The sequence below is a fragment of the Lichenostomus cassidix genome, chromosome 1Aa, assembly GCF_008360975.1.
Source record: "Lichenostomus cassidix isolate B80296 chromosome 1Aa, HeHo_3.0, whole genome shotgun sequence".
Taxonomy (NCBI): Eukaryota; Metazoa; Chordata; class Aves; order Passeriformes; family Meliphagidae; genus Lichenostomus; species Lichenostomus cassidix.
Window position 1 is genome coordinate 45,467,290 of NC_139480.1, and position 26,707 is coordinate 45,493,996.

At 37.7% G+C, this 26,707-nt stretch overlaps 1 protein-coding gene and 1 long non-coding RNA gene across 3 annotated transcripts in view; one reads left to right on the forward strand and one right to left on the reverse strand.

Moving 5' to 3' along the window:
• The window catches only part of ANO4 (anoctamin 4), a 196,501-nt gene that overhangs the window by 148,245 nt on the left and 21,549 nt on the right, over positions 1-26,707 (forward strand). For both annotated transcript variants that reach the window (XM_085047263.1, XM_085047256.1), the window contains 10 exons: positions 98-204; positions 959-1,014; positions 1,490-1,611; positions 7,510-7,644; positions 8,386-8,482; positions 9,004-9,064; positions 15,882-15,964; positions 20,808-20,948; positions 23,404-23,568; positions 26,286-26,322. In XM_085047263.1, the coding sequence (XP_084903389.1) occupies positions 98-204; positions 959-1,014; positions 1,490-1,611; positions 7,510-7,644; positions 8,386-8,482; positions 9,004-9,064; positions 15,882-15,964; positions 20,808-20,948; positions 23,404-23,568; positions 26,286-26,322 (1,004 nt within the window). The remainder of the gene's footprint in view (positions 1-97; positions 205-958; positions 1,015-1,489; positions 1,612-7,509; positions 7,645-8,385; positions 8,483-9,003; positions 9,065-15,881; positions 15,965-20,807; positions 20,949-23,403; positions 23,569-26,285; positions 26,323-26,707) is intronic.
• Positions 1,894-15,031, reverse strand: LOC146443592 (uncharacterized). The gene is made up of 4 exons (XR_014848645.1): positions 14,735-15,031; positions 8,650-8,852; positions 3,568-3,733; positions 1,894-2,110 (listed from the first exon to the last, which is right to left on the reverse strand). It is a non-coding gene; the product is annotated as an uncharacterized LOC146443592 (long non-coding RNA).

Here is a 26,707-nt window from a genome sequence, read left to right on the forward strand (position 1 = left end):
ATTTTTAGAGTTCTACAGAAAGTAATGGGGCTAAATATTTGCCTTAAACATGCTACTATATATTTCTGAGATGTCCTTGGTTTTTATTTTCATGTAGCTTCATAATACACAACAAAGATACTTTCTTCAATAATGCTACCAGAAGTAGAATTGTACACCACATCTTACAAAGAGTGAAATATGAAGAAGGGAAAAACAAAATTGGTAAGTACTGAGAAATGTGCTTTCAAATGTGTGTTTAAAAAAAGAGAGGAGATGTCTGCCTGGGCTCAAACCAGACTCTTTTGGTTCCTTTTTAATCACCTCAGTTTTGCCTGTTTACATCTAACCCACTGCTGTTGTAGGGGCTTTGCCTAGGAGATGTGATCATTCCCCTGTAATATCAATCAGCTTTCACAGGCACATGGCACCACAAGAGATTTATCACCTCTGCATGGAAGAGGCTGATTTAAACATGAAATATGGACAGATTATTATCAGTGGGGAAGCAGAGAGACTCATGCAGGAAAACTTATACTCTTTCATAAAAAAGAGTTTCAGTTGCTTTTGTGTCCTGCTCTTCAAAAATGTCAAGATCTTCCCTGAAGTTTTTAGCTGCCAAGATATGCATCCTTTCATCTAAACAGCTTTGTTAAACCATATTTTATATGGTCAGACTTTAAACCTGGTGTGAGATCTGCAATTTCACCGAAGTTACACTAAAGATGGATTTGACAAATGAATCTTTAAACCTCTAGCATAATTAATGATAGGTTCTGATTAATATTTGAATGGATCTTACTCTGTATTATATCTTACTTATCAAAATCTATAAAAGATTAATTTTTCTACATGTATCTTATACTGTCAACAGGCTTCAATCTTCAATAAACCAGTTTAGTATGAAAATGTGTTTTGCTTTTTACTTAGCAATTTTTATGCTTCTATTGGTAAATAATTGAATACTTTTGATTCTTAGGTCTGAATCGATTGCTCAGTAATGGCTCCTATGAAGCTGCATTTCCTCTTCATGAGGTACTTTTCTCAGTTCTTTTTTTTCTTTTTGAACAGACATTCCCCACAAAAATGAATTCTTAATTGTATAATCATTTATCCTCAATACTATTAATGCCTGCCTCTGACATCCTTCCATTTAGCAATGCTTTTTTCCCTGGGGAAAAATTAGGGGGATTTTCTTGCAAAAAGAGATGAGTAAAGAGAGTTGTTCTGGATCTATTCTGTAAAAACTATTTGAGTGAATGTATCAGTATGTTTTCAGAGAGGAAAAACCATTGCACTCTGGGGTTTTTTTTTAGATTCTCCAAAGATTTTCTTTGTGTTTATAGCCTTTGACTTGAATATAATTGATTTTTTTAAATGCCATATTTAGCTTTTGGAGCACAAGTATGGAGTTTGTATAGATTGTATTATACATACTGCTAGTAAGAGAGATTTCTTAAATATTCTTTTTTGCTGCTGTTATTCATTAATGTCCAGATTTGTATTTTAGGGAAGTTACAGAAGTAAGAATTCAATAAAAACCCATGGGGCAGAAAACCACAGACACCTGCTCTATGAATGCTGGGCTTCCTGGGGAGTGTGGTATAAATATCAGCCACTGGATCTCGTAAGGTAAGGTTTACCTGCTTTTACTGTGTCACATTACATACACTTTGAGCACAGATTGGTTCAATTCTGACAAAACCAGGAAAAGCTCCTCTGTACCACTGCCCTTTAACTCAGACCTGCTACATCACCACTGCCAAATTTTTATTCACCTTGGAAGTAGTCTGCAAAGAGAAAAACACTGAGAAAGCTGAGATGTGATTCCAAGTTCTAACAGTCCCTTTAAATAATGTTTTCAAATAGCCTTGCATGCACTAATAGAGGATTACATATTTCTTACACATAGATAGACAGCCAGAGCCTTTACTGATCATGTTGGCAGAACTATTATTGGGCCATTAATGGGCCTTTTCTACTTGAAGAGAGGAATATGGAGCTACAAGAGCCCATTAATAAAATCTTCAGATGTATCAGGAGCACTGAAGATACATTGGCCATCAGGAAGGGTCATCCACAACATGAGATTGGTCCAGTATATTAATTTCCTCTTTCAGAAGTCCTGTAACTAATAGAAAACGTTTCTCTTATTTATTCTCAAGATTGTTTCTAGATGAAAGATTTTTGGAGGGTGGCCTTGGAGACAGACAGTGTTGCTGATAAAGGGCATATAAACCTATCTATTTCATAAAACAGAATGAGTTTCATTTCCATAGATAAAAAATTTGCCAAGAAATACAATTAAAAGTTTTGCTGAGTCATGTAATTTTTTAATGCTTTACAAAATAATTTATTGAATCTCATAATTTAATCCCAAAAGCTTTTTATTTCTTTTTTAACACACTGGATAGAAATATGGATTTTTTTTTCAAATTACACAATAGAAATTGCTGATTTATGGAGGAGCCAACAGTTATACTGAAGGGGTTTTTTACTTTCAATTTCCCAGCATACAATAACATATTAATATCACAGTATAAACAACTTATCTCTATAGAGTTTTTTAATTATTTGTCCCTAGTGGTCAAGGCTACTGTTCTTCATCACTTCTTGTGTGTGAAAGTGCTGTAGGGGAAATATCTGGTGTTTGGTTTAATTTAGTGATCAAGCATCTGAAAAGGTTTTTTAGGTTTGAGAATAGATGGTAACAGAATAAGAAATGTTAAGGGTATGATAATTCTGGACCTTGATAGCAGCCTTCTTGGGTAGCCTGGGTTTAAAGTTTAAGATTTTTTAAGAAGCTTTATTTTTTCATCAGACAGATTTTTCAAAATCTATTTTAAAAAGGGCAATTGAAATACATCCCCTAGCTGAGGTCATGAGTGTCCTGTAGTTGTTGAGAGTAGTGTTTACCCAGAGAGGAGAGGGGCAGGGGGAGTTGTGAGATTCCCTGAGTCACACCAACCTCAGCAGGGTCCAAAGCTGCAGCCCAGCCCTGCCATTTGCTGCCTGGAACACATCCACAGCTGTGATGAATTATCTGAAGGAGGGGTGACAAAAAAGAGAAGGGGATGCCTTTTTCTTCTCACTTCACAGATGCTGGATTACTCACATTTCCTCAGTGCCTGCTGAATTTTCAGAGGATTTGAAGATTTGGGAGGAGCCAAGGAAATGTGAGTAATCCAGCATCTGTGAATGAATCTTCCATGTCTACTGCCACTCTCAGCAGTTCACATGTTTATTGAGCTGGAGACTTTTCTTTGAAGAATTGACAACACCAGCAAGACCTGCTTGATCATTTCACTTAGGAGAGTCTCAGCAGACACACGTTAAAAAGAAGCCTTTTTCAATGCCAGTTCTACAGCAGGAAAAGCTTTTTTCCCCCCATAACAACAGTTATGTGGGGTTGTTCTTGAAGGGTGTGGTGTTGTCATCTGTGCCACAAAAGGAGTGGCTGGATGTTGATTCTTCCACAGACATCTGGCCAGAACTTATGCTGCTAGTTGACATTATGCTTCAAAAAGGCTAAGATGTAAATTAGATGTAGATAGTACAATTATTCATAAATAGACACGGTATTTCTACCTTAAAGTCAAGTTACCACAATGGTGAGTGAAAATGTTCATACTTCTGTGCTGTATGATTTTTCCCTTAGCTGTTAAAATGAGGTTTCCATCTCCTGTGCTGCCAATTTGGCTACTCCCAGATTCCATTTAATCTCATCAGCTGGCTGTTATGGAGATACTAGTCACTAAAAATAAATGAGAAAAAGCCATTTGAGGGAAATTGCACGATTCTGCTTCCACTCTGCTTTGAAACATGTGGCAGTATGAAGGCACAGACTTGGCATAATTTACAAAGCAATTCTTGTTATCAACAGACGTGGTACCATGATTTTAATTACACTTCTCTTGGAATTTAGTGTCCAGAGATACTTCACAAGGATAATTTATGACCCCTAGAATTGATTACAATTGGAAAGAAACAGGACTTACTATATTTATATGCTCTGGGAGAATGTAAATCAATGGAAACAGTTGCAGTGATTCCCTGGGAGTTTGGGTCACCTCCTCCACACTTCTGTGCAGAGATAGTGCACAAATTGCTCCTGCTGCTACTTGTGCATGTAATTCACAGGACAAAAGTAGAGGGAAAAAATGATGTATTTTAAGTTATTGTAAAGCTATCTAAATTAATCTGGAAGTAAAAATGGATGCCTGAGTAACTTGCATTTTGCTCCACGTTTCCATGAAATGTCTTGACTGCAAGCTGAACACTCCCTTTCAATCTCCTGTCAAGCCCTCCTCCCCACCCCATTGCTTCTGACATGAGAGCTTCATATGTCCAAAACACCTGCTGGAAAGCTGTAGTTTCTGTGATGTAGGAAGTTCTGTACAGGATTTCATTGTTACCTGCAAACAGGTTAATGAACATAGATGGGTTCTAGTCTTGAGCCCAAATATGTCTATAATTCGAGATCCATTACTTCCTTCTAGTCATGCTGAAAGCAAAAGTTTCTATAATGAAGGTCATTAAACACAGGATAATCCAAAATCACATTTCATAGGTCTGAAATTAGGTTTTGTAGCTTAATATTTTTCAAAACTGTGCCTTATTGATAAATAGTGATATTGAAATCTTGACCCAATTAAGTCATAGCTCTAACACTGGAATGGGTTGAGGGGATATACAGTTCACCATTAAGGTAGCTGGTACTGAAGAGCTATTATACAGGGTAGCTTACAACTGAGAACCTGAAATTATGTTTTCATTATTATTTTGATGGTATAACATATATAAAGATAGGAGAGATGGATTATTCTATTAGGTGTTTGGGGGTTTTTATGTCTCTGCTGTTTAGGTTAGTTGTGGAGAAAATTTTCTGTGGGAGAAGCATTAAAGACTCAAACAATTATTTTCTGTCCGTATTACTAATCTGAAAATTTGGATAATAATAAATTGGCAAAGTTAACAAGAGCACAAGAATGTTATCGACGCTAGAAAATTTCAAAGAGGCCTTGAAATGAACAGAATGATAACAGGTGAAATTTTGGTATAAGTAAATGCACAGTGATGCATTCTAGAAAAAAACTGAAATTCTTTGTGTACATTGCTGAGCTCTGGCTCAGAGAGAACTGCCATCACTGAGGCAAGCTGTATGAAATTTCTGCTCTTTGCATAGTCACAGAAGAAGAGATGAAACAAAGAGCTTGTTCTTGAAATGAATATTTGGGTCAAATTGAAGGGAGTGACAAAGGTATCTCTAAACCGTTTTCTTCTCCTGAGGGTCATGATGGTCCAGACTAGCTGAATTATTTATTGGAATAGATGTGGAACTGCTCTGAATATGGCACCCAGGAAGGCCTCCAAAGACCTTCTTACTGGCATAGTTTGTTTCATAGCACTTAACGGAGTGGTATCTGAGCAGAGACTAAAAGCAGAAATATGCTAACTATGGGGCCAGAAGACATGATATATTAACTTGATCCTGATGCAAATTACAGCAGTACAGCCTGTGGCTGTGGAATTCCAGCTGTGTTGTAAAGAGCAGTAATGGACTATTGAGGCTGTTTCTCCATATTTAAACTAATAGTATTGTAAATGTAATGTCAACATTACATGTTGTAATGTCAACATCCTTAATTTATTTTTGAAAACAGGCTCAGATGCCTTTTCCTTACCTTTCAGAGATGGGTTGCTCCCCATCACGGACAGTCTTCTTTATGCACATACTGAACCTTGCTTGGGTCTTCATCGGGGATGAAGGCATTTGATCTCTAAATCAAAAAGAATATTATGATTTGCACTGTTAGATTGAAGGACTCAACAGGATAAGAGGTGATTTTTGTCACTATTCCTTGTCAGTTAGAGGGTTGGAGTAAGGAAACATTCATCCTTGAGAGCAGGAAATAAAGTAAAAAACTAAAGCTTGGTTAAGGTTAGGTTGACTTCACTACTTTGAACTCCATACATGGAGAAAAATAAGTCATAAATATTTAGTGGAAGTAAGCTCAAAATGTGAATTTGTCTTTTTAGAGGTGCAGGAACAGATTGACATCCTAGGTGTCAGGAAAATAATCAGGCAAAAGGTTTCATTAACACTCTTAAGTCAGGTCTTAAAAAGCAGTTTGCCGTGTGTATTTTTTACATCAGACCTGCTGCCCTTGTCAGAAACGAGCGTTAGTGTTAGCTTGCCATCTCTTTAGTGTGTGATTTTGAGTCTCTGTTGAATGACAGAAGAATAAAACCAAAATGACAATATTTGGCTTCTTATACAGAGCTGGTAAACTCAAATGAAAATAGTCACTGCAGGTCAGTATCTTTCAGCAGAGTATGAGCTCAGGCCAGAGAGATATTTCTCGCACTGGAAATTTTGAAGAACTTGAAAACTGCTAATTTTGTGCAGTCCAGACCAAGTGTCCTCCGGTGCATCCAGCACTACGGAGTGTCCTAGGTCTTTCCATTCTTGCTGAGAAAGTTTGGCCAATGATGTGGCCAATTTTCTAGTGGCATAGAGGAGCCAACAGTGCTAGCTCACTGCACTTTGTCTCTGGATAGCTCAGGAGTTGCATCATAAGCATGAAAGTGGGTTTCCAGCAGCTCTTTTCAAATTGAGAGGATATGCAATTGTCTGCAGAATAAATTGTCTGCAGAGTCTCTGAAACACAAGCATATCATCTTGCCTCACTCTTTAAAACCAATCTTGCAAACAATCTCCTAACATCTCAGCCCACTGTGCACAAGACATCAGACACAGGACAATACATGTGACAATACTCTGCTCCTCTGCTGATGAGTTCAGCAAGTTTTTGTGTGCTTGGTGTATCCTCTGACACATAAAGGTTTGGTTATGTTTGGGAGGAGGAGAAGTGATAATGAATATGTAGCAAAAAGGAACATTCTGGACACTTTGCTGCTAGTTTTTGAGCAATATATCTTATAAACTAAGATCAATTCAGACTACTATCCTCAAATCAGTGGAAGATGATGTACCTTACTTGCACTTCACTTTCCTTTGCAGTAGAATCATTAAATTAGTTTTCCAGGAACTGAACTAAGAAAATAAATAATCAAATGGAAATAAACTCTACTGGAGAATAAATTCTGGTTAATTAATTTCTCAGAAATAATTTGAGCTCAAATAATTTTTGCTATTATACCAGTTTTGGGGATAAAGCTGATTTCATTGCAATTATTTGGGCAGTACAGTCACACAGCCAAAAGGCAAAGCAGAGCATCAATTTCCCAAATACAAAGAACTAGCTTTTTAAAAGTAACTCAGTGTTTCCTTTATGAGGTATCCACTTATCTAACTGTAAACTGTGGTTATTGAATTTTTTAATTCATGTTTAAAGTTGATTCCTGAGGCAGATCCCTCAGTGTGGGTTTAGAAGCCTAGTTGAAGGTTTTTTCTTCTCTTTAATCTACTCTTCAGATACGATAGAATTTTTTTTTTCTACTAATGAGCAAGATTAAGTAGATTATTCTCATTAGCAAGTAACTTTGCTGTGTTGTGTTTTAAAACAGACGGTACTTTGGTGAGAAAATTGGGCTGTACTTTGCCTGGTTGGGCTGGTACACAGGGATGCTCTTCCCAGCTGCCTTCATTGGATTGTTTGTCTTTTTGTATGGAGTCACCACTTTGAACCACTGCCAAGTCAGGTAATGTGGGAACTTTAATAAAGAAATTGCAGCTGTGGGTTATTATGAATAATTTAAGAGCTCTTCCCACGACTTGTTAATTATTTAATTTTGAACTGTTGAATGAACAGTCAAGAAAAGACTGCTTAGTTCTCATAAGGTACCCAGTATCAAACTTCCCATGTTTTATGCTCCTGAATTGGGATGAAAGGAAATTCCAGTTGCTAATGGTGCTGGAAACTCAGAATGAAGTAGGGAAAAACAGAGCCCTTCATTACTCTTTAACAGGCCAGCACAAGAGTGGGGAATTTTCACTCTCTATAAGGCCTTTCCCAAAGATCCACCACAGAGAGGCATTCCTCAGAGCAAGAAATCCCCAGACCTTCTGCTGAGTGCTGCACCTTTAAATTTTTGTGCACTTAAGTCACAAGAACAAGTCAAACTGATCTTAGTCTGCAGTTAATCTCCCTCTCATCCTACAAAAGGTCACTCTGACTCCAGGAGAAGCTAGAAATGGTAAAGAGATCTAGGCTGTCCCTGGAGAACTGTACTCTGCCATTATGGCTGTAAATTCTGTAGTCTTAGTCAACAAATATTAATTATACACATACAGTTATGAACATCTTGGCTTTGGTTACAGACCAGTTTTGTTCAATAAGTAACTGAATATTAGCAAAATCTATCAATCCGTTTTAAGACAGATTGCTGTGCAGATTGTTGCAATAACCAAGCTATTAATTTTTCTCTTCTCTATTTTTCCAGTAAAGAAGTCTGCCAAGCTACAGATATCATCATGTGTCCTATATGTGATAAATACTGCCCCTTCATGAGGCTGTCAGACAGCTGCATTTATGCCAAGGTATGTTTTAGACTATGCAAATAGAAATGCTTTCCTGGTAAAAGCATGAATTTTGCCTTTTGCATTTGTCTTTAGTGAGCTTGGGAAGATAAAATCTTGAAAGGACATATCAAGTCCAGCCAACATTAACACTCCCTTTCACCAATACTTAGTTTGGGTTGTAAAACCTTTGAATGTGATTTGCACTCAGAGATTCTGCAGTCTCACAGGTCATGTCCTAGAGGTTTGTGTTGTGGTGTCCTTGACATCAGACTTTATCTTCTCATCTATCCTCTGTATGTGGCTCTGTAGAATTAATGCTTTGGGTCTGAAGTGATGCTCACACCTGGTCTTGGCAGGGCTCATTCCCAGGCCAGGCTGGCAAATAGTCCTGTCAGTTCAAAGGTGGATTTCACACGTCAAGGGAGGGACCCTCAGGATTGTCAGGCCAGCTACACTCATGACCACATTAATTTTATTAGGTGAAAATAGAAAATAAAGTCTTATTTTCACAAATTGATCCCCCTTAATATCTCTCTCAGGTAACCCACCTTTTTGACAATGGAGCTACAGTCTTTTTTGCTGTTTTCATGGCCGTGTGGGGTAAGTATTCCTTTTGATAGTAAGTAATTACACCACCTTTTTCATAAAGATTGTGATGCAACACAGGCCTTTTTATTTTCCAGCACACATTTTTCCAGACACTAAGAAAAATAATATAGGCTTGATGCTTTTCTGTTTCTGCAAAAGGAAAATAGAATTGGTTGAATCGGGTTTTTATTTGACAAAAATTTTAATTGAAACAAAAACATGAGTGCAGTTACGTAGTGTGTGTGTAGATTACATATATATATAATTCTGTGAGGATTTTTTACTGCTCAGGGCTTCTCTTAGCTTAGGGCAGCTCAATTTAGTGTCAGTATTAAAATGAAGTAATGTATTTTTTCCCCACCTTGCAGAAAGGCAGCAAAACTTAACTACATGTAAGCTGGTTGCAATTTAAGCAAAACTCACATGAAATAAATAAAAGATTTCGTTGAATGGCAAATTGATCCGAGTGTGGTCTAACTGTTGCCATGGAGGCTGAATTTTGCCCATAGAAATATTCTATTTTCAGCTCAACTATTTTTCCTACTATGTCATATAGGCAGAATTGAAGGCAAGAGGAATCAGTAATTTCTGGCAGCACAAAAATTATTTCAAACAATCCCTAAACATGGCCAGGCTCTTAGCTACTACCAAGCCATTCTGAGAGAAGGTTAGCAACTGTAGAAAATGGCTCAATGAGGTGACTCAAAACCAGCATCCATCTCACAGCTCCAGGTCCCTCATCTAACCGGATTAAGTCATTGTTTTCCTGTTCTTACTCACACATCTACAGCTGCTTTGGAAAGGTGCTCAAGTAATCCTTATAATCTCAATTTTAAACTGCAAACCTCTTTACTGAACCACAGGAAATATCCAGGAGGCAACATGACAGCCACCAGAACAACATAGATTAGCCTACCAGTTTATCTCAGTCCCTTCCTCCAAAACTCCAGTTTTGTCTTAATTAACTAATAAAATTAGGTCATAGACCAATCAAGTCTATTTATGCCATTCCATGTAATACTGACAATATTAAAATATCACACATCACATTTAGGAAAAATCCACAGATCATAGTGATTTTATGTGTCTGTTTGATATTTCATTTTTGTTCTAGAGCTATACAGAGCTAAGATTCACCAAGAATTTCTAAGCCTTAAAGATTTCCTTTAGATGCTTATTCAGCTTTTCCAAACTCTTCCTCCTTGTGTTCACTGAAGTTGAGAATTTCCAAGGCAGGGACATCTCTAGGAAAACGGATGGTTTAACAACACTGAACATTTATGTCAATGCTCCTAACTGCTGGTGAGCATTTCTTCAGCGTGCAGATTTTTACACCAAAAAAATCTTGCTTTTTTTCCTCCTTAACAATACCAGTACTTTCAGAAAACAATCCTATGGCTCCACCCAAGCTGTACTTTCTTACAGAAGACTTTGCAAAGAAAACAGTGAGATTGTGGAGGTATTTTTCCATGAAGATAGGGCTAAAGCAGCATTCGAATTAGGGAAGTCTTTCCAGGGATTTTCTGGTGCTGTATTTAGGAGTTGGCTTATTGCCTGTGTTAAATGGGTTTTTGGTCTGCAGTAGGCCTATTGGCAGCTGCAGGCATTGCCATCATGGCAGTAAATCATAGAGGAAGAGAAGAAACAATGATAGCAGTTTGATTGTGGAAATATTTTTTCTGTCAGCATGGAAAAACTGGCAAGGACATGAAATATTGGCTGTGAAAAGTTCAGCCCTCCAGATGATCCATTTTGACAGACACTAACATATGAAATAATGGCAGCACTTTCATTAAAAGAGAATAAAACCAAAAAAAAAGGTACATAGAACTGTGTAACCTCTTTAGCCAGAGTTTACACACAGTCTTGTTATTACCTGAAGTATTTTCTTCCCTGTCTTTAGATCCATTAGTAAGCTCCCATCTTGAGAGAGAAACCTCAGCCATTTGTTTGGGGGTTCCAGACCAGGTGTGGTTAGATTGGTCTTGCAATGAAAAGGTGATCTGTGTGGTGCTTTCCTCCTGTTACTCTAAGGATATCTTTAATTGATGAATTAAGTGATTTGCTCACATTTTAAGTATAAATAAAATGCATCTCCAAATGATGAGCAAGCTGCTGCAGCCAGGCTGGGAGATGAATTACCATGACAAATACAAGCAGAGGCTGCTTGATGTGGGGAGAAGCAATGAGCCTGACTGTTGGACTCTGAAGCACAGGGACACATATTTTACAATGCTTCATTGAGACATAAGTGAGACCCATCAAAGTAGGATTGGAATTGTCAAGTGCACCAGGAGATATTGGAATAGAAATACACCTTTCTTCAAAAAATGTGTTGACCCTCCACCTCAATTCTTTAATTTCTGCCCAGCGTAAGCTAAGAAGTAAAAACAATAGAAAGTAAATTAAGTTGCAATAGGAAAAAAAGTATGATACTTACTGATGTATACCTGACAGCCATGTGACTTAAGGCAACTTTCATTTTTAACTGATGAATCAAAGGAAAAAAGTAGTCTCCCTTCAGTGCACTTAAGGAATTCATTAGTAGTTTGTATGAGTTTTCCTCTATTGAAGCTTCTGTTGAAAGGAAATACCTTTTCAAACAGATTGAAGCTATAAATCTCTGTGGTTTATAGGAAAAAGTAAGTCCCTATAATCACTAACTTTTTGAAAAAATTTTACTGGTGAACAGATTGTCACTGATGCTCCCTGAGATGTAATCATCTCAGTAGCTGGAAAATAATATTTTCTTTTAAGAATCGCTAGTCTTGATGACATTTTCCAGATGTTCAAAGCTTTCAAAAACAGGGAAGCAATTGCATATTTTGTGTTTCTGTGCTAGGGAGAAACACCTACACTTTGTCCTTTATGTATGCCTTGAGAAATATTGGGTTTGATGATAAAGTACCTCCCATAGCTAAGAAAAATTCCTCTCTTTTTACTGCCTAAATTAGATTCTTACCAAAGACAGAAAATAAGAGAAAGATGTTAATTCAAAATAAATGTTGACATTTAAAGTGAAGGAAAGAGTGATTGTCATTTTTAAAATTGAGGTAAATTTGATACTTAATTGACTCCCAGCATGTTTCAGTAAAGCCAGATGGAATTGTAGATTTTGCTTTGCCAGTTGAGGTACTGGGGAAACCTATTGCAAAGATGTTACTGTCAAGGTGTTTCCTGAAGCTCTATAGCAAAATTCTGTAATTGTTCCATAGGAAAGTCCAGCAGTTTATCATTTCTAAAGCATTGCTGGAGACAGGGTAGCCTGGTGGTAGTTTTTCTGTCTGTGCACATCTTTGGGGGACTAAGGGATGCACGGGAAGTCCTTTTCGTAATTTCTTCCTGTGTAGCATGTTTCCTTTGATGAAAGAAGTAGCTTTAGAATACTTGCTGAAAGGAAAAATTGGGAGGGGAAAAAGAGGCCTGGCATGAAGTCTTTAAAACTTTTTTTCAAGCAATAAGAAATGCCAACATAAAACAATTTTTCTGTTTGTATCTGTTAGTCTAATAAGATATATTACTTTCCTACAAATCTTGCCTCTAGCATAAAATGTTCACATTGATCTGCTCTCTGAGGAGACAGAGTTTAAGGATGTTCTTCAGCAATATTCCTGGTATATAGAATATATTCTGGGAGTCAGGATAGATATATTAAATGGTGCTCTGAAATACAATAGAGAAAGGATTTCTGAGAGAAGGTCAGGATAAAGCTATTTGCTACAAGAGGCCATTTGCATTACGAGATAAGATCACAACTTGTTACAAAAGCATCTGAGGAAATTATGTTAAGACAGCTGTTTGTACAAGTGGATATTGAGGACTCAGCTGCAAGGTTGAGCTCTGAAGGAGGACAAACATAGTATAGAAAAAGCTAGTAAAAGATCAGGGAGCTAAGGCCAATGAGAAATACAAAATTTTGAGCAGGATTTTTTGAGAATACTCAGCATCTGGTTCAAGCACAGAAATGGGAAAATACAGCTATGTCCTATTGAATGTCAAAGTCAGAAAAGAATGCTGAAGTTTGTATAGGGTATTAGCAGTTAAAATTACAATTAGAAAAGCAGAGAAATTTGAAACAGCAGTACTTTTTTAGAAGACCTCAGTAGCACAGTGAATCAATCAAAGATGGTTATTTATAGCACATTTTAAAATATCTGGCAAGGAAAACAGCATACTGACCTGAATAGAGGGAGGGAAGGGTAACACAGAGAAAGCTAAAACAACACTGTACAGAACACTGTATTTGCTGCTTAACAGTTAGAAAATTACTTTCTAAAGAAGCTTCAGGAACTTCACATACTTATTCTGACAGGTGCTAAACATGCTAAACAAAACATGTATAAACTCCTCACTCCAGGTGTGTGAAAAACAAGAAAGAAAAGAAGTATTGTTCAGCAAAGATATATCTGAGAGGTTCATGCCTGGGACTTATATGCCTACTGGAGTTCTGCTACCAGAAGTTTTTGGAATGGAAACAAAGGGGTAGTCATCAATCAGGCTTCTTTCTCCCAGGTCTCCAAAAAGTGCAGGACTACTTGTTTAGCCTATACAAAATATTTCAGTATGAGCTGATGGGGAGCAGCTCTACCAGAAAAAAATCAAGGAATTAACTACATGGTGGTTCAGCAGCAGTGGAGCCTCATTAGCACTTACTAGTTTTGCTGATCACAACCAATCATACTGCAATTATTGCAAACATTAATAGAAACATTAGGCTCATGACTCTCTATTAGACTAAAATCAAAGTGGCTGTTACATGGTGTAATGAAATTCCAGCTTTCATAAAAATAATTACATGATATATGAAAATTACTTCAAACCAAATATCTGCTTCCTCACACATGCTTTTGATACCTTACCTTGTCTGCTTGTAGTGTTCATTTCCTGAGCATACTTTAGCTGCACTAGCTAGTACAATAAAACATAATTCTTACTGAAGAATTCCTACTGTCTAAAAATTAACTTTTGCCAAACTGACCCCAGTACTTAGCATCATGTCACATTTTTATCAATATGCTGCAGTAGGGCAAACAGGCTGTTAAGGAGGTGCTTTTATGACTGGATGTGGAACATATTGCCAGACTATTGTGACACCATTACAGCTGATACTGTGCTAGTTAGCTCATGAACAAAGGGGTTTCTGTTCTCTGTGGTTATCAATCTGCTGCTTTTCAGTGAGCAATAAAGGAAAGAGCCAAATTTCACAGTGGGAGAGGAAGCCTGTCCATTGATTTGTGTTAGCTTTAAGTAGCTTCTACATTCTTTAGACAAAATAAATTTTAAAAAACCCTGTAACTATAAATAGGCTCAGTATTAATCTTCAGATCATGAGCATATTATGTTATTACTGTTTCTTGATTGTTCTTTCCATCACAAAATGGAAGCATAGTTATCATGTCAAAGGGGGGATTTCCTCAAATCCTTTATGTTTGATTGGTCTCTCAGGGCTTCAGGAAAGCCAAGACCTTTGTGTCTGATCACTCTGTCAATGTCCTGTGACATTCAGCTAGCATAGAATATGGTCCTTACCCAATAGATACTCCTTTTGGGGAGGAGACAAGATCAGCCCATCCATTGATCCCAGTGGTTATGATGGAGTCTTCTCTAACTTTTCCCCATTCTTAACTTAATTTTATACTATTTGTTTGCATTTAGGTGGAGTTTGAGAGACTCCAGTGATACATACCTTTGTTACTGAGAGGTGTAAAATTCTTCTCTCTCAAAGATATAGTCAATAAAATATGGAGTGCTTGCCCAGGGAGGAGTGGTTGCACCTTGAAGGAAGGTGTTAATATTACAGTTAGGTTTTAATGTACCAGGTTCATCCAAGGAGAATGATTTCACCACAGTTGCTGGCTCAGCAGCAAGATATCTCCTATCTGCCCTGGCTGACAGGTGCTGTGTGGTTTATCAGCTGCAAAATGCCATCAAGTTCCCCTTCCTGCAAGGATTACATCAGAGCCTGACCTCTGTGTCTCTGTTCTGCTCCACCTTCCATTCCATCCCCCTTAGCATGTGCTTAGGGCTGCAGATTGGGTGTATGGGGAGTCACAGTGGAATAGGTTTGGGCATTCCAGCCACATTCCATCCAGGGAGCAGCAACTGTATTTTACCCTGTAATTCCCATACTGTTCTAATTTCTGTTAGAATGTCAATATAACCTGCCATCTTTCTCTAGTTTTACTCCCAGTCAGCTTCCCATAACAGTCATGTGCAGGCCTGTTACTCCAGCTTGAACTCTATCAATAAGGGCTGTACTTACACAATGTTTAATTATCAGATGTAAATGCCACACCACATGTAAGACCTCATGTAACATAATGGGATTGGATTAAAATGGTGTAAACCAGAAGTTACCACTTCCCCAGTAGTGCTCTACAGATTTGCAAATGCACTAGACTGTGCTTCCTCTGGCTTCTGGTTTCTGTGTAATGTAAATGGTGTTCAAAGAAAGTTACTTCTTTACCTACAATGGCCCCAAGAAACCTTCAGCTTAATCAGAAATCTGCTTTATAGAGTAGTGATGAGTCACAGGAACAATTTTATTCTTTGAGAGCCCTCCCTTGCTTGGTTAGAAATTAAACATTCTCATTTAGCACTAAATGAAATCTCTAAAGCCTCAATCATACTTGAAGAAAGCAAGCTAATCCTTAGAAAGCAATGCTTTTTTGAAAGCAGTTCTGATCATCAGCATGATTTGCTGTTCAAAGGAACCTATTTATGCAAAGAAATGAAAATAATGTAACAGCTTCATTCAACAGTTCTGTGATAGTCATTATCATTTTCTTGACTTAAAAACAATTTTGTATCTTTTTTCTACTTGCTGTAGCTACTGTTTTTCTGGAGTTTTGGAAAAGAAGGCGAGCAGTAATTGCTTATGACTGGGACTTGATAGACTGGGAAGAAGAAGAGGTTTGTATAAAAACGTACTCCTTAATCTTTAATACTAAATGAATTTATTGAAAATGTATGGTTTTACTTTGCATTTATTTTCAGTTCTTTCTTCAAACCATTATAAACTGAGAAATAAGCATTTTTCTCCTCAGATGTTTCCTCTAGAAGAAACTTTCTCCAGGCCAAGCTGTTCTCTTTTTTCACACTTCTGTAACTCTAAATTAATTTGGGAGATTTCAGGGGGAAATGCACTGTGGGAGAAATGCATTTTTATTTTGGAAGCTGGCAATTCTTGACAGCCCAGGGTACCATGGATTTTGGAAAATGAGCTTTTATCTATTCTTTTAGTTGGTCACTAAGAGTATTGATGGAGAGAAAGCCTTTTGAGGCTTGTGCCAGCTTCTGAACAGTCTGGTGCTGGTTATCTAAGTGGTGTGGAGAGAGAGGAATTAATTCATTCTGCGTTGGTAGAGGAAATCCCCTTAGGGAAGAAACTCAACTGGAGAAAATAGCCTTAACCTTTTCCTCTGGTGGTCACTGGAAAGAAACAAACTTGCTCTTGGTACTAAGAAATGAGGTCTAAATGGAACTAGAAGGTTTTCTTGTGCAGGACAAAAGCAAGATTCACTAAGTGTTGCAGAAAAAGTGTTCCTTGAATGGGATTTGGACCAATAGGTGTCTACAAATCTGCTCTCCTTACTCTGTAGGAGCTCTTGGAGAGCTTGTCCTGAAGCTCTTGGAGAGATGGTAGGAGGATGCTGTAGTGGGCTTAATGCAGTTGAACTTCTACATTGCTGCTTTGGTGGAAGATTTTCTTTTTTATCAATCTTGCCAGCTGAGAAACAAATTTCTGAGCTATGGGATTTTTGTTTTTCTGAGGCAAAGTATTTCAATGAGGCCACGAAATGGTGCAATTGCTCATTTGCTGGTAGGATTTTCTTTTAAATACTTGATTACTAAGAAAATAACCCAAGAACCCAACATGAAATAACTTACACAACTGAAATGGATTTCTTTATAACAGCAGGAACATTGTTACCTGTGCACAAATGCAGTCAGTTCTTGGTGATACCTCAGGACTATCGTCATAGATCCAGGAAATACTCCAATACTGATTAAACTCTTGAGATCAGCAGCCTGCTCTTGCCAATGCTGGCAAATCACAGAGGGACTGAGATAGTCCTGCCTGAGGTTCAAATAGTGGTCAGGATTGACCTGAAGGGATCATGTCTTCTCATGGTTATTTGCAAATAAAAAAGCCACTGCTGCTGCTGCTGGCAGCTAAGGTGAAAGACAGCTGTACCAAACTGCAATTTTCAAGTGACAATTATAGCTCCCTCTGTGTCCCTGGAATGAGAAGGAGCCTTTAAACTAACAAAGTACAAAAGTAAGTACAGTATGAGACCCTCTTTATGTTTTCCCCAGGAAGCCTGGTCTTGCAGATGTTTATAGTTTGGGATGTTACATATCTTCATCTTTCACCATTTAACCTACCTGGATTTGGAATTATGCTGATCTATAAAGCCATCCACCTGAATCTTCTATGATCAGTTCATTTACAAAATTTACAAATATTGAATTTCCTGGTAAGGTTGTGCTTAAGTGACATTTAGCCCTTTTTTTTTCCTTTTTTTGTTTGTTTTATTTTGTTTTGCTCTGGCTTTTTTTTTTTTTCTTTTTTTCTTACCTTTTTATGTAATACTACTGAGTGGTTTCTGGCTGCTATGGTAAGGCTTGCATAGATGTGAGCACAACAGCTTCAGGACCACTTCCCATTCCGTTTCCCTGTCCTCTTTATGCACAAGCCCAAATTCCACTTACAGCCTTGATGCTACTACAGAAAGTGCATGTCTTCCCACAAAGCCTGAAGGAAAGCATTCCCATGATTCACTCCTGCTACCTAAGCTTTTCTGGAAGAGCATTACCATGCCCATGCAACGAAGACTTTAGCTGGAATAAACACTGAGAAGACAGAAGAGAGTAGAGTTGCTAGATTTTTCCTCCACCAAACAAAAAGCCTCAAAGAGCTTCTGGTAGTTGAAACTGCCCTCATAGAAATATGATGTGTTTATTTTATGATGCCTATCAAATTTGATGCCTATCAAATATTTTGCCATCAGTCTCATCTGCAAGCAGGATGACCTGCAAACCACAGGCTTTTCATGGACACTTACTGCTGGGAATGCTATAATTGTACCAGTGAACAAGATTCAAGTTTTCAATCTACAAATCCTTTTTCTACATCTGGGCTATAGAGGAAAATATGCTTGGACTAGGAAGGGTCTTTTAAATAAAGGGACTCTTTAAATAATTTGCCTGTTGAAGGAGTAGAAAACTCTTGGGGAAAAAAAAGGAGATATTTCACAAAGAAATGTAGAGGAACTCTCCTAGAGCAGCAATATCTGGTCTAAGGCAATGCACATTGATCCATATTTGATACTCCAGAAATCAGTATGGTTTCTCTTATGGAAAGGTTGGAATTATCAATGTGTGAGAATTGGGAAGGAAGGAGAACAGTCTGCTTTATGTAGGTTGAAAAAGACTCATCCTGTGGAGTTTGATTGTGAAGTAGTACTTCACTGAGAAGTCAAAGAGAATTTTGTCTCCATAAGGTGAAAATTTTTCTCCTAAAAGTGCTACTTTCTAATAAAATCACTGCTAATTAAATTTCCTCTCTGCTTTCCATTCAGTTATCACTAGACAAAATCAGCTGATTGCTGTTATTAGTTTTTTCAAAGAAATCAATTAAAGAGTTCTAATTACCATGTTAAATCTCAAGCTTTTGATAATGAAGATTGTTATTTTTATTAACATTATGCATGTCACCTTTGCTTGCTTTAATTTTCATTGTCAAATTGAAAAACAAGGCTTTTCTACAGAGCAAAATTTGTTAATTCCTACCAACAATACACTGAAAAAAAAAACCATTTATAAGGCTTCCTATCACTTCCTATTCTATCACCTTCCTGTTCCACATGAAGAGACAAATAAATGAAACCGTGAAGATGATGGAAAGGAGAATTGCATTTATTCAGATATGCAGCCTTCTGAATTCCTCACCACTTTAGATTCTCACCCAAGAAAGGCATACAGCAACCCCTGCAGTGTTCAGGCCCTTCAGTCTGGGGACATGAACTGAATGTGCTCTGTCTCTTTCAACACTACTGCATTTCAACACTACTTTCAACCACATCTGGATTTCCTTTTCTTGTAGGTCAGGTGCAGGTTGGAGACATGGAGAGCAACTGGGTCTTGGGTGGGCATACCACAAGAAACCAACTGCACTCAATCCTGGCACTCCCAGATGAAATATGGCTTCTGTTGCTATTTGTAGAATATTTTTTCTTTCTCTTCAGTGTCACCTTCTTTGTGTCATTAACCTCAGCCAGACACAGTACTGTTTACTTGCCCAAGCATTGCTGAGTATCATTAAACAGGTACAAAGGTTCATGCTGGAGTTTCAATTTTTTTTTGAAAATATCTGTAAAAATAGCATTTGCATTATTTGAATCAACTGGAGATTGCAGGGTATGTGGATATGATAAGGACTTCCCTACAGAGCAGATTGTAAAAGATAATCAAACCTTGGCTCAGAAAGAGGTGCAGAGAAGGAAAGGTTTCCTGTCTGTGACAAGCCAGCTTGCAGAGCCCTTGCACAATCTAGGGTGCAATTTCCAAGCACCCTGCTTTTTCATGCTCCTGGGCACACAGGAGTATTACTTACATTGTTCCTTTTGCCAGATTATGGTCTGCTCAGACAGATTATGGCAGGAGAAGCCTGAGGAACACAGAATAAGAGCAAAGTGTTTCCCTGCCTCCACAGAAACACGCGCAGCCATGTACATGTTTGTGTACAGCCAAAGTAGGGCTGGTTCCCTCAAGCATATAATTAGTTACAGAGGCATTGCAGCTAGGCATACATGCCTCTTAATTCGTATTTATAACATGTTACCAGGTTGCTGTGTGAATTTGGAAATTAACTGTGTTGAGAAAAACCTCTTCAAACCTTGGAAGAAGGAAAATAAGACACGACTTTTTTTTTTTCTCCCCTCTTTGGGGGAATTTAATTAAAAAGATGTAAGCTATTAGGATATCTCATTTTTATTCACATTCTAAAGACTTGTGTGAGCAGTTAACATTCACCCATTTTAATGCAGTCATTTAAAGTCTGGACATTTATAATTTTAGTCAGTCAGAGTTCAATTAAGTGCAGAGCTCTCTCTTCTGACAGTGCTGTAAACAGATGTAACCAAATCTCTCCCCAGGTAATCCCTGGGTTTCATTCCACAAGAGGGTTTTTTATGACAGGATTTGGCATTTCTGCTGCTGAAAGTTGTTCCTGTCAATAATATTGTCCAAGTTAAGAAGTAATTGAGCGGCGTTAGATGGCATGGATCCTTCTTCAAATGCTGAGAAGTTTTTGCTGGTAATGGAAATGTAACCAAATGCCTAACAAACAGCAATTAGGTTTGGAAAAGGGAGGTTTGGTTGTTGGGAGTTTTTTTGCTTTGTTGTAAAATTCCAGTATTAATAGGATAATGTCAGACTGAAAAATTCTGTGGTGTCAACCTTAAAATGATTTGTCTTGCAGACACATAGTTTTGAAAGAGCATTATTTAGAGGGATAGCTAATTGGGGATTTTACTAAATACTTTCAGTACTTACTTTTATGGGTACAGTGATTTATTCCAGTTCTCATGAAGGAGACCTGATTTCCCAGCTCAGCTTTTATTGCAGCTGTGCCAGCTGCTGAATTCAAAGCTGTAATTCCCCAAAACAGCGATCTGATAAACGATCTGAAGTTTCCTACAGAGTTTTTCCTATCTGTGCTGTATGTGAACATTATCTGTCTGCCCTTTAGGAGGAAATACGTCCACAGTTTGAAGCCAAATACTCCAAGAAAGAGCGAATGAACCCCATCTCCGGGAAGCCAGAGCCTTATCAAGCCTTTGCAGATAAATGCAGCAGACTCATCGTTTCTGCATCTGGAATATTTTTTATGGTTTGAGAACTTTTATTTATTTACCAGTTGAAAAAGAACAAAATATCATTATCTCTGCTTGTAGAGTAGGTAAACATTGGATATGACTGCTTGAAAGTGAAATAAGCTCTAGCATGTTTACTAAAGGTTGAAAATCTACATAACAAACCACTTGAGTTTTTGTCAAGTCCTACACTGGTTCACTCTTCACTAAGTCTCACAGAGAGCTGAGTCCTTCCTTCAAGGCTACACCTGTAACACAGTGTGTAGTGACAAATGCCAGAATAGTGACACTAATATATTTAGGCACCAACTGCAGCTGACTGAATTAGCTCACTGGTAGCCTTCCTTGTGTAGATATTGCAGAGTGATGGAGAAAGTTGCCATAAAAGGAGCAGTGGTTCTTTGTAAACTTCACAGAGAACCAAAATAAGATGCCTAGAGTGCTTAATGATGTTAATATGACCTAGTTGTTCAGTGTATTGAGGAGATAAGTAAAGAGGGTTCATAATCCCAGTGCAGCTGGAATGGAAAACCCAATGTTCCTTGACTAAAATGGTGCATTTATTGCCTTTTACAAAGTGCAAAACATAAAGCAGCAGCAAAATGTCTCCTAATGGAGAGCTGCATGCATTTCTGCTGATACGCCCCCATCCTCTAATTTCAGTGAAGCAGTTCTGGGCTGTTATTCACATGACAACAGCGTGGTAGTGCTGGAATCAACAGACTGTCACAGAGCTTACTAGGGCTTTTCCAGGAGACAAGAAAATGACAGATGTGTAGAGCCTCAGGAGCTGTGGAGAGCCAGGCAGGTGAGCTGACCCAGCAACAGGGCAGAGGACAGGAAGGAGCTGATGGCTTCAAAATTGTCCAAAGCAGTGTTGGTCAAGAAGGGCAAGAGCATTATTGAGATAAGCTGTGCTCTGGTGCATCAGGTGATGGACACCCTGACCCAGCCCTTGAGGACACATGCTCAGGACTGCAGTCTCTGCTCAGAATTGATACTACAACTCTGACCTTTTGAGTATTTTCCATATATTTTTTTCTAGAAGGGAAGCAGCATTTTACCTAATGCAAACTCAGTCATTAATCTTAGCCTAGTGACAGATCTTACTCAAAGTGCCAGAGAGTAGTTGTGCTCTAAATTGCATGCACAAATTATTGTCCTCATAACAGCCCTTGAAACAGGACCAAAATTATTTTCACTGAAGATGTTTTTATTGTTGGCATAGCGTGGGCTTCCAGAAAGTTAGAAAAAAACCTACATTTCTGACCATTTAGGTAAGAATTTTTTTTTTAAATTACAGCTATAAAAGCACAGGAGATACACACTTATCCAACTTCACATTAGAGCATTTCTCAAAATTTCTCAGCATTGTCTCTCACAGGGCAGTTACTAATACAGCTCTAATCATGTAAGTGGTTCCCTGTTAAGGAAAAGCCAATTGGTCCTTCTTCCCCTCAACACTATGCAAGGAATCCAGAGACAATCCTTCACATTCACACACACTTTTCCTTTACTTCTCCATTGGGATTTTGTCAATCACTTTAGTGATTAATGTGAAATTATGAAATCAGCTTGATTAGCATTCATTGTTTCCCAAGAAATTTTGTCTATTCAATTAACTTAGATATACTTCAATTTTGATTGGTTCAAGTTGCCTGTGTACAACCTTGGAACACACCTCTTTTGCAAACAATTTTCTGCCTTCTACTGAAGAAACTCCTTCTCTAATAAGGCTGATGGGTCCTGTGTCAAAGTGTCTTTGAGAGGAATCACTCATGCTAATTCCCAGCTCTTTGTCCTTTGGGTGGCTTGCCAAACTGTGACATAAATTGGACAACAGTTGTCATTTAGAGCTCAGTTGTTGCATGAGGAGCTTAAAGTGACTACGCAGCCTGGCTCAGCTGTGGCTTTCTCACTGTAATTGTCACATTTGCTGAAAGTTTCATCAAAGAAGGAATCAATTGAACTTGTTACCTTCTTTGATAGATACTTTCCAGACCTGTAGGAAGAAACAGCTAGCTAGGCTATCTTGGCAGGGTTGTTGTTGAGGCAATGCTTACAAATGGAAACATTTGTGTGAAGTCCATCAAAGCACAAAATCCATCCCAAGTATGATACCATCAAGCTGGGACATCAGCTTGAGATAAGCCTTTGTACATCATGTGCAGATAAGGAAAATTTCTAATTCTCAGAGCTGGAAACACTATTTCCCACATTAACGCTAAGGAAGAAGAACATTTCAAGAAAATTTTTAAAACTAAAAATTATTTTAATATTATTTCAAAGATATTTTTCATTATGAGAAATAAAAAGAACTTAAGAAGAAAAATTATCATGTTCAATCATTTCTCTGGAATCAAAGACTTTCTAAAGTCTTTCATTTCATTTAATTTTCAGAGTTTCAGGGAGAAGGTAACGTGTTCCACTGGAAGTTTTCAGGTTCTTCTCTCTGATTTTTTCTTCCTTTAGATCTGTGTGGTGATTGCTGCTGTTTTTGGCATTGTTATTTACCGTGTTGTGACTGTCAGCACTTTTGCTGCCTTTAAGTGGGCTTTAATCAGGAATAACTCTCAGGTTGCAACTACAGGGACTGCAGTGTGCATCAACTTTTGCATCATCATGCTACTGAATGTGGTGAGTAAAATTGACATATCTGAAGCTATACCTGAGCCACCAGAGCAATAGATATCTCAGTCACCACACAATCAAATGCTTTCACTTCCTTTTTCTTCAGGTGAGGAGTGTCTTGCTAAGCCAGACATGGAATTATTGATAATGGGCATCATTCACTATTTATATCAAGTGTGATTTCAACCCCAAAATATTATGTAAAGTATGTTTGAATATCCTGAAAATATTTTAGGGAGACATGAGCATACTCCTGCTTTATCCTCTGCCACTACTTTTCCTTTTATACTTCTTCCTTTGGCATAGGCAAGACTGGATTGGTGACTAAGACAGTAAATCTAGAACTGTTGTCTTTCCTATGTTTTCCCTTAGGTGGGACTACAGGCTGAGAAAGGACAGAGAGAAGAGAAGGAAACTGGTTTTATTGTCTGAATTTGTACTGAGGGCTCTCTTCTTTTCTTATTTTTATTTTATTGGATTTTGTCCCCAGCTTTTGGGGGTTTTCTTTACTCCACCTAGGGCAAACAATAAGCATAAAAGAAATAAAAAGAAAACGATATATAACTGTGCCTGTGCAACATCCATTTTCAAGCTCTCAGTATAAGTCATTGTATATGCAGTGAAGCAGCAACAAAGAAATGCTGCACAAACAAAATTATTTCATTCTCAAAGAGTTTTACAGCTCAGAGGGTTTTTAAAAATAATGGAAGATTGCTTGAAGGTGCCTTTTGAGAAACTTTATTTCCTAAAATAATCAAATAAATGGAGCACTGCAAAGATGGATTTCTTAAACCTCACACTCATCACCATTCAATAAACACCACAGACTTAGATCTGGATATAGCTCATGGAAGGAAAAGATCCACAAAATATGAAACTGCAGGAGTTTTTCAAAGGAAAGGTTTAGGAACATAATCCCTTGCTTCCAATGATGGATTAATGTAGTTTACTGAAGGGCAACGATGGGATTTCTTTTGGAAGAAAAAAAATCCCCAGAAGCAATTCAGGTAGTTGAATCCTCCATGAACTGTGACTCAAGAAAAGTGTCAAAGAGCAAGAACAGATACAGTAATAAAACCAGAATGGACCAAGATGTGTATAGCAGTAGAGAATTCACTGCTAGAAGCCTTGAAAACCAGCAGTGATTCTGATACAAGCTGACAGCCTCTCAAAGCATCAGGGGAAAGGTCTAGACCACAAGTAAATTCCAGACCAGATGTTCAGAGCACTATGTACTTATTCTGACCCATCCATCACGACTAAACAAAATGACCTTCGAGCATAATGTCTCCCAGATAATCCTGCAGCCTGACCTGAAAAAAATCACTAGCTTTACCTAGGTTCCCCTTAATTCCAGTAATGGAATCACTTATTTTGCCCATGGGAAATAAGAACAGAGAACAGAATATGATCCCAAACAAAGCCCCTTGGGGGTAGTAGTGATAAACTACAGTAGCAGGTAATTAGAGCCAAACATTGTTAACAGAATCTCTAACACAGTTGTACTATTCCAAATGCAGTAGCAACAAATTGGAAGTTTTGATTCCCCTTTCTGCAGAGCAGTGTACATTTGTAAAAAAACCACACTCCCTGCTGAGATCAGGATATAAATAACCCAGGCATTTAGCAAATTTACAGTGGCCCTTAAGAGATCCTTTTAAACCCAGAAGAAACTACCTTTTTCATTCCTTGAAACAAAGCAATTTGCTCCAAAGGCAGTAGAAAGTTATTCTAAGCATGAAGTGGTTGTTAACATGGATGAGAGATTTCAGGGTGACTTCAGCTCTTAAGCAGGCAGTTTGATCTGTAAACACTACATAACTCACTTTAAGCAAGAGATTTTAAGGATAAGTGCAAATAAAAAGAAACATTGCTGATATGCACTGTAGGAGAAAGTAAATACTTGAGCCTGAAATAAGAGAAGCTTTGTATCCCTGTAAACATCAGTGAGAGTTAAGGATATTTAGCAATTTGTGGAAACAGGCTCCAGACTCATTTAAAGCAAATGGAAATCATTGTATTAATTTACTCTAATGCTGGTGTTGTTGGTGATGTACTTAATAGGTTCAAAACTCCTTTGCATATGCTGATTATGAAAACCCTCCAAGTTAGTTTTGTAATCTTTATGAAGTTTGGAGTCTTCTGGAGAATTTGAGAGCATGGTATCTGAAAGTGCTAGAAATGCCACTTAGGATTTAGAAAAACGGCACTTGCTCAGAATAAGAAATGTGTCTGGTGTTGGGGATTACTAAAGATTTTCTCTGAAGTAACTCTGTCCCCCCTGTGTCTTTCCTTTCAGCACCAAAGTGCCAAACAAAACCAAAAAGCCCCAAATATCCAACATGTCCAACATACTATAGCATGCCCTTCTAGGGTGATCTTTTTCTTGTGAGATAAATGTTCCATAAGTAACTAAAACAAAAATCTCAGTTGTGCTATTGTTCTGCTTTGTGTTTTTGGAAAAGTTCTCTCATCCTCTTTGACTGTGTATGTAAAATAGGAAGAGTGACAGCATTTCTTCTCCATGCATTATGGATGAACATTAAAAACATTACTTTTTCTTGTTTGATTACATCATTGCTGTATTATTATGTAGTTTTGTCATTATCAGAACATCACAGAAATCATCTGCATGTCAGATTTAACATGTTCTCTCCCTAGAGAGCAGTTCTAAATTTTTGAGCCAGCCATGTAACTAAGAGGCTTTTTCTTCTCTGTTACAGCTGTATGAAAAGGTTGCTCTTTTCCTGACAAATTTAGGTAAGTAATGTTAAATATAAAATTGAATAATATTGTACTGATTTGTTGGTCCAAACACCACGATGTCATTCAAAATGTCTGTATAAATAGGAAAAATCCTAATTTGCGATCTATAGGAATTAATGCTTTTCTTAAGGTTACAATAAAAAATTATATAAACTAAAATACTGTGCCATTCAATCAGTGGTGACACTGACCATCTAAGAATGGAAACAAACTGTTTACTATAAATAAATGTAAAATTGTTAGCTTGGAGGAAAAGGCACGAGTTTTCAGACTGAGCACTCCCAACCTCCAGAGTTTGCAAACACATGGAAAAGGGGAGTCACTTCTGGAAAACAAATTTATAACTTGAAACTAAGGTGCTGGTTGGCTGTCAAACATT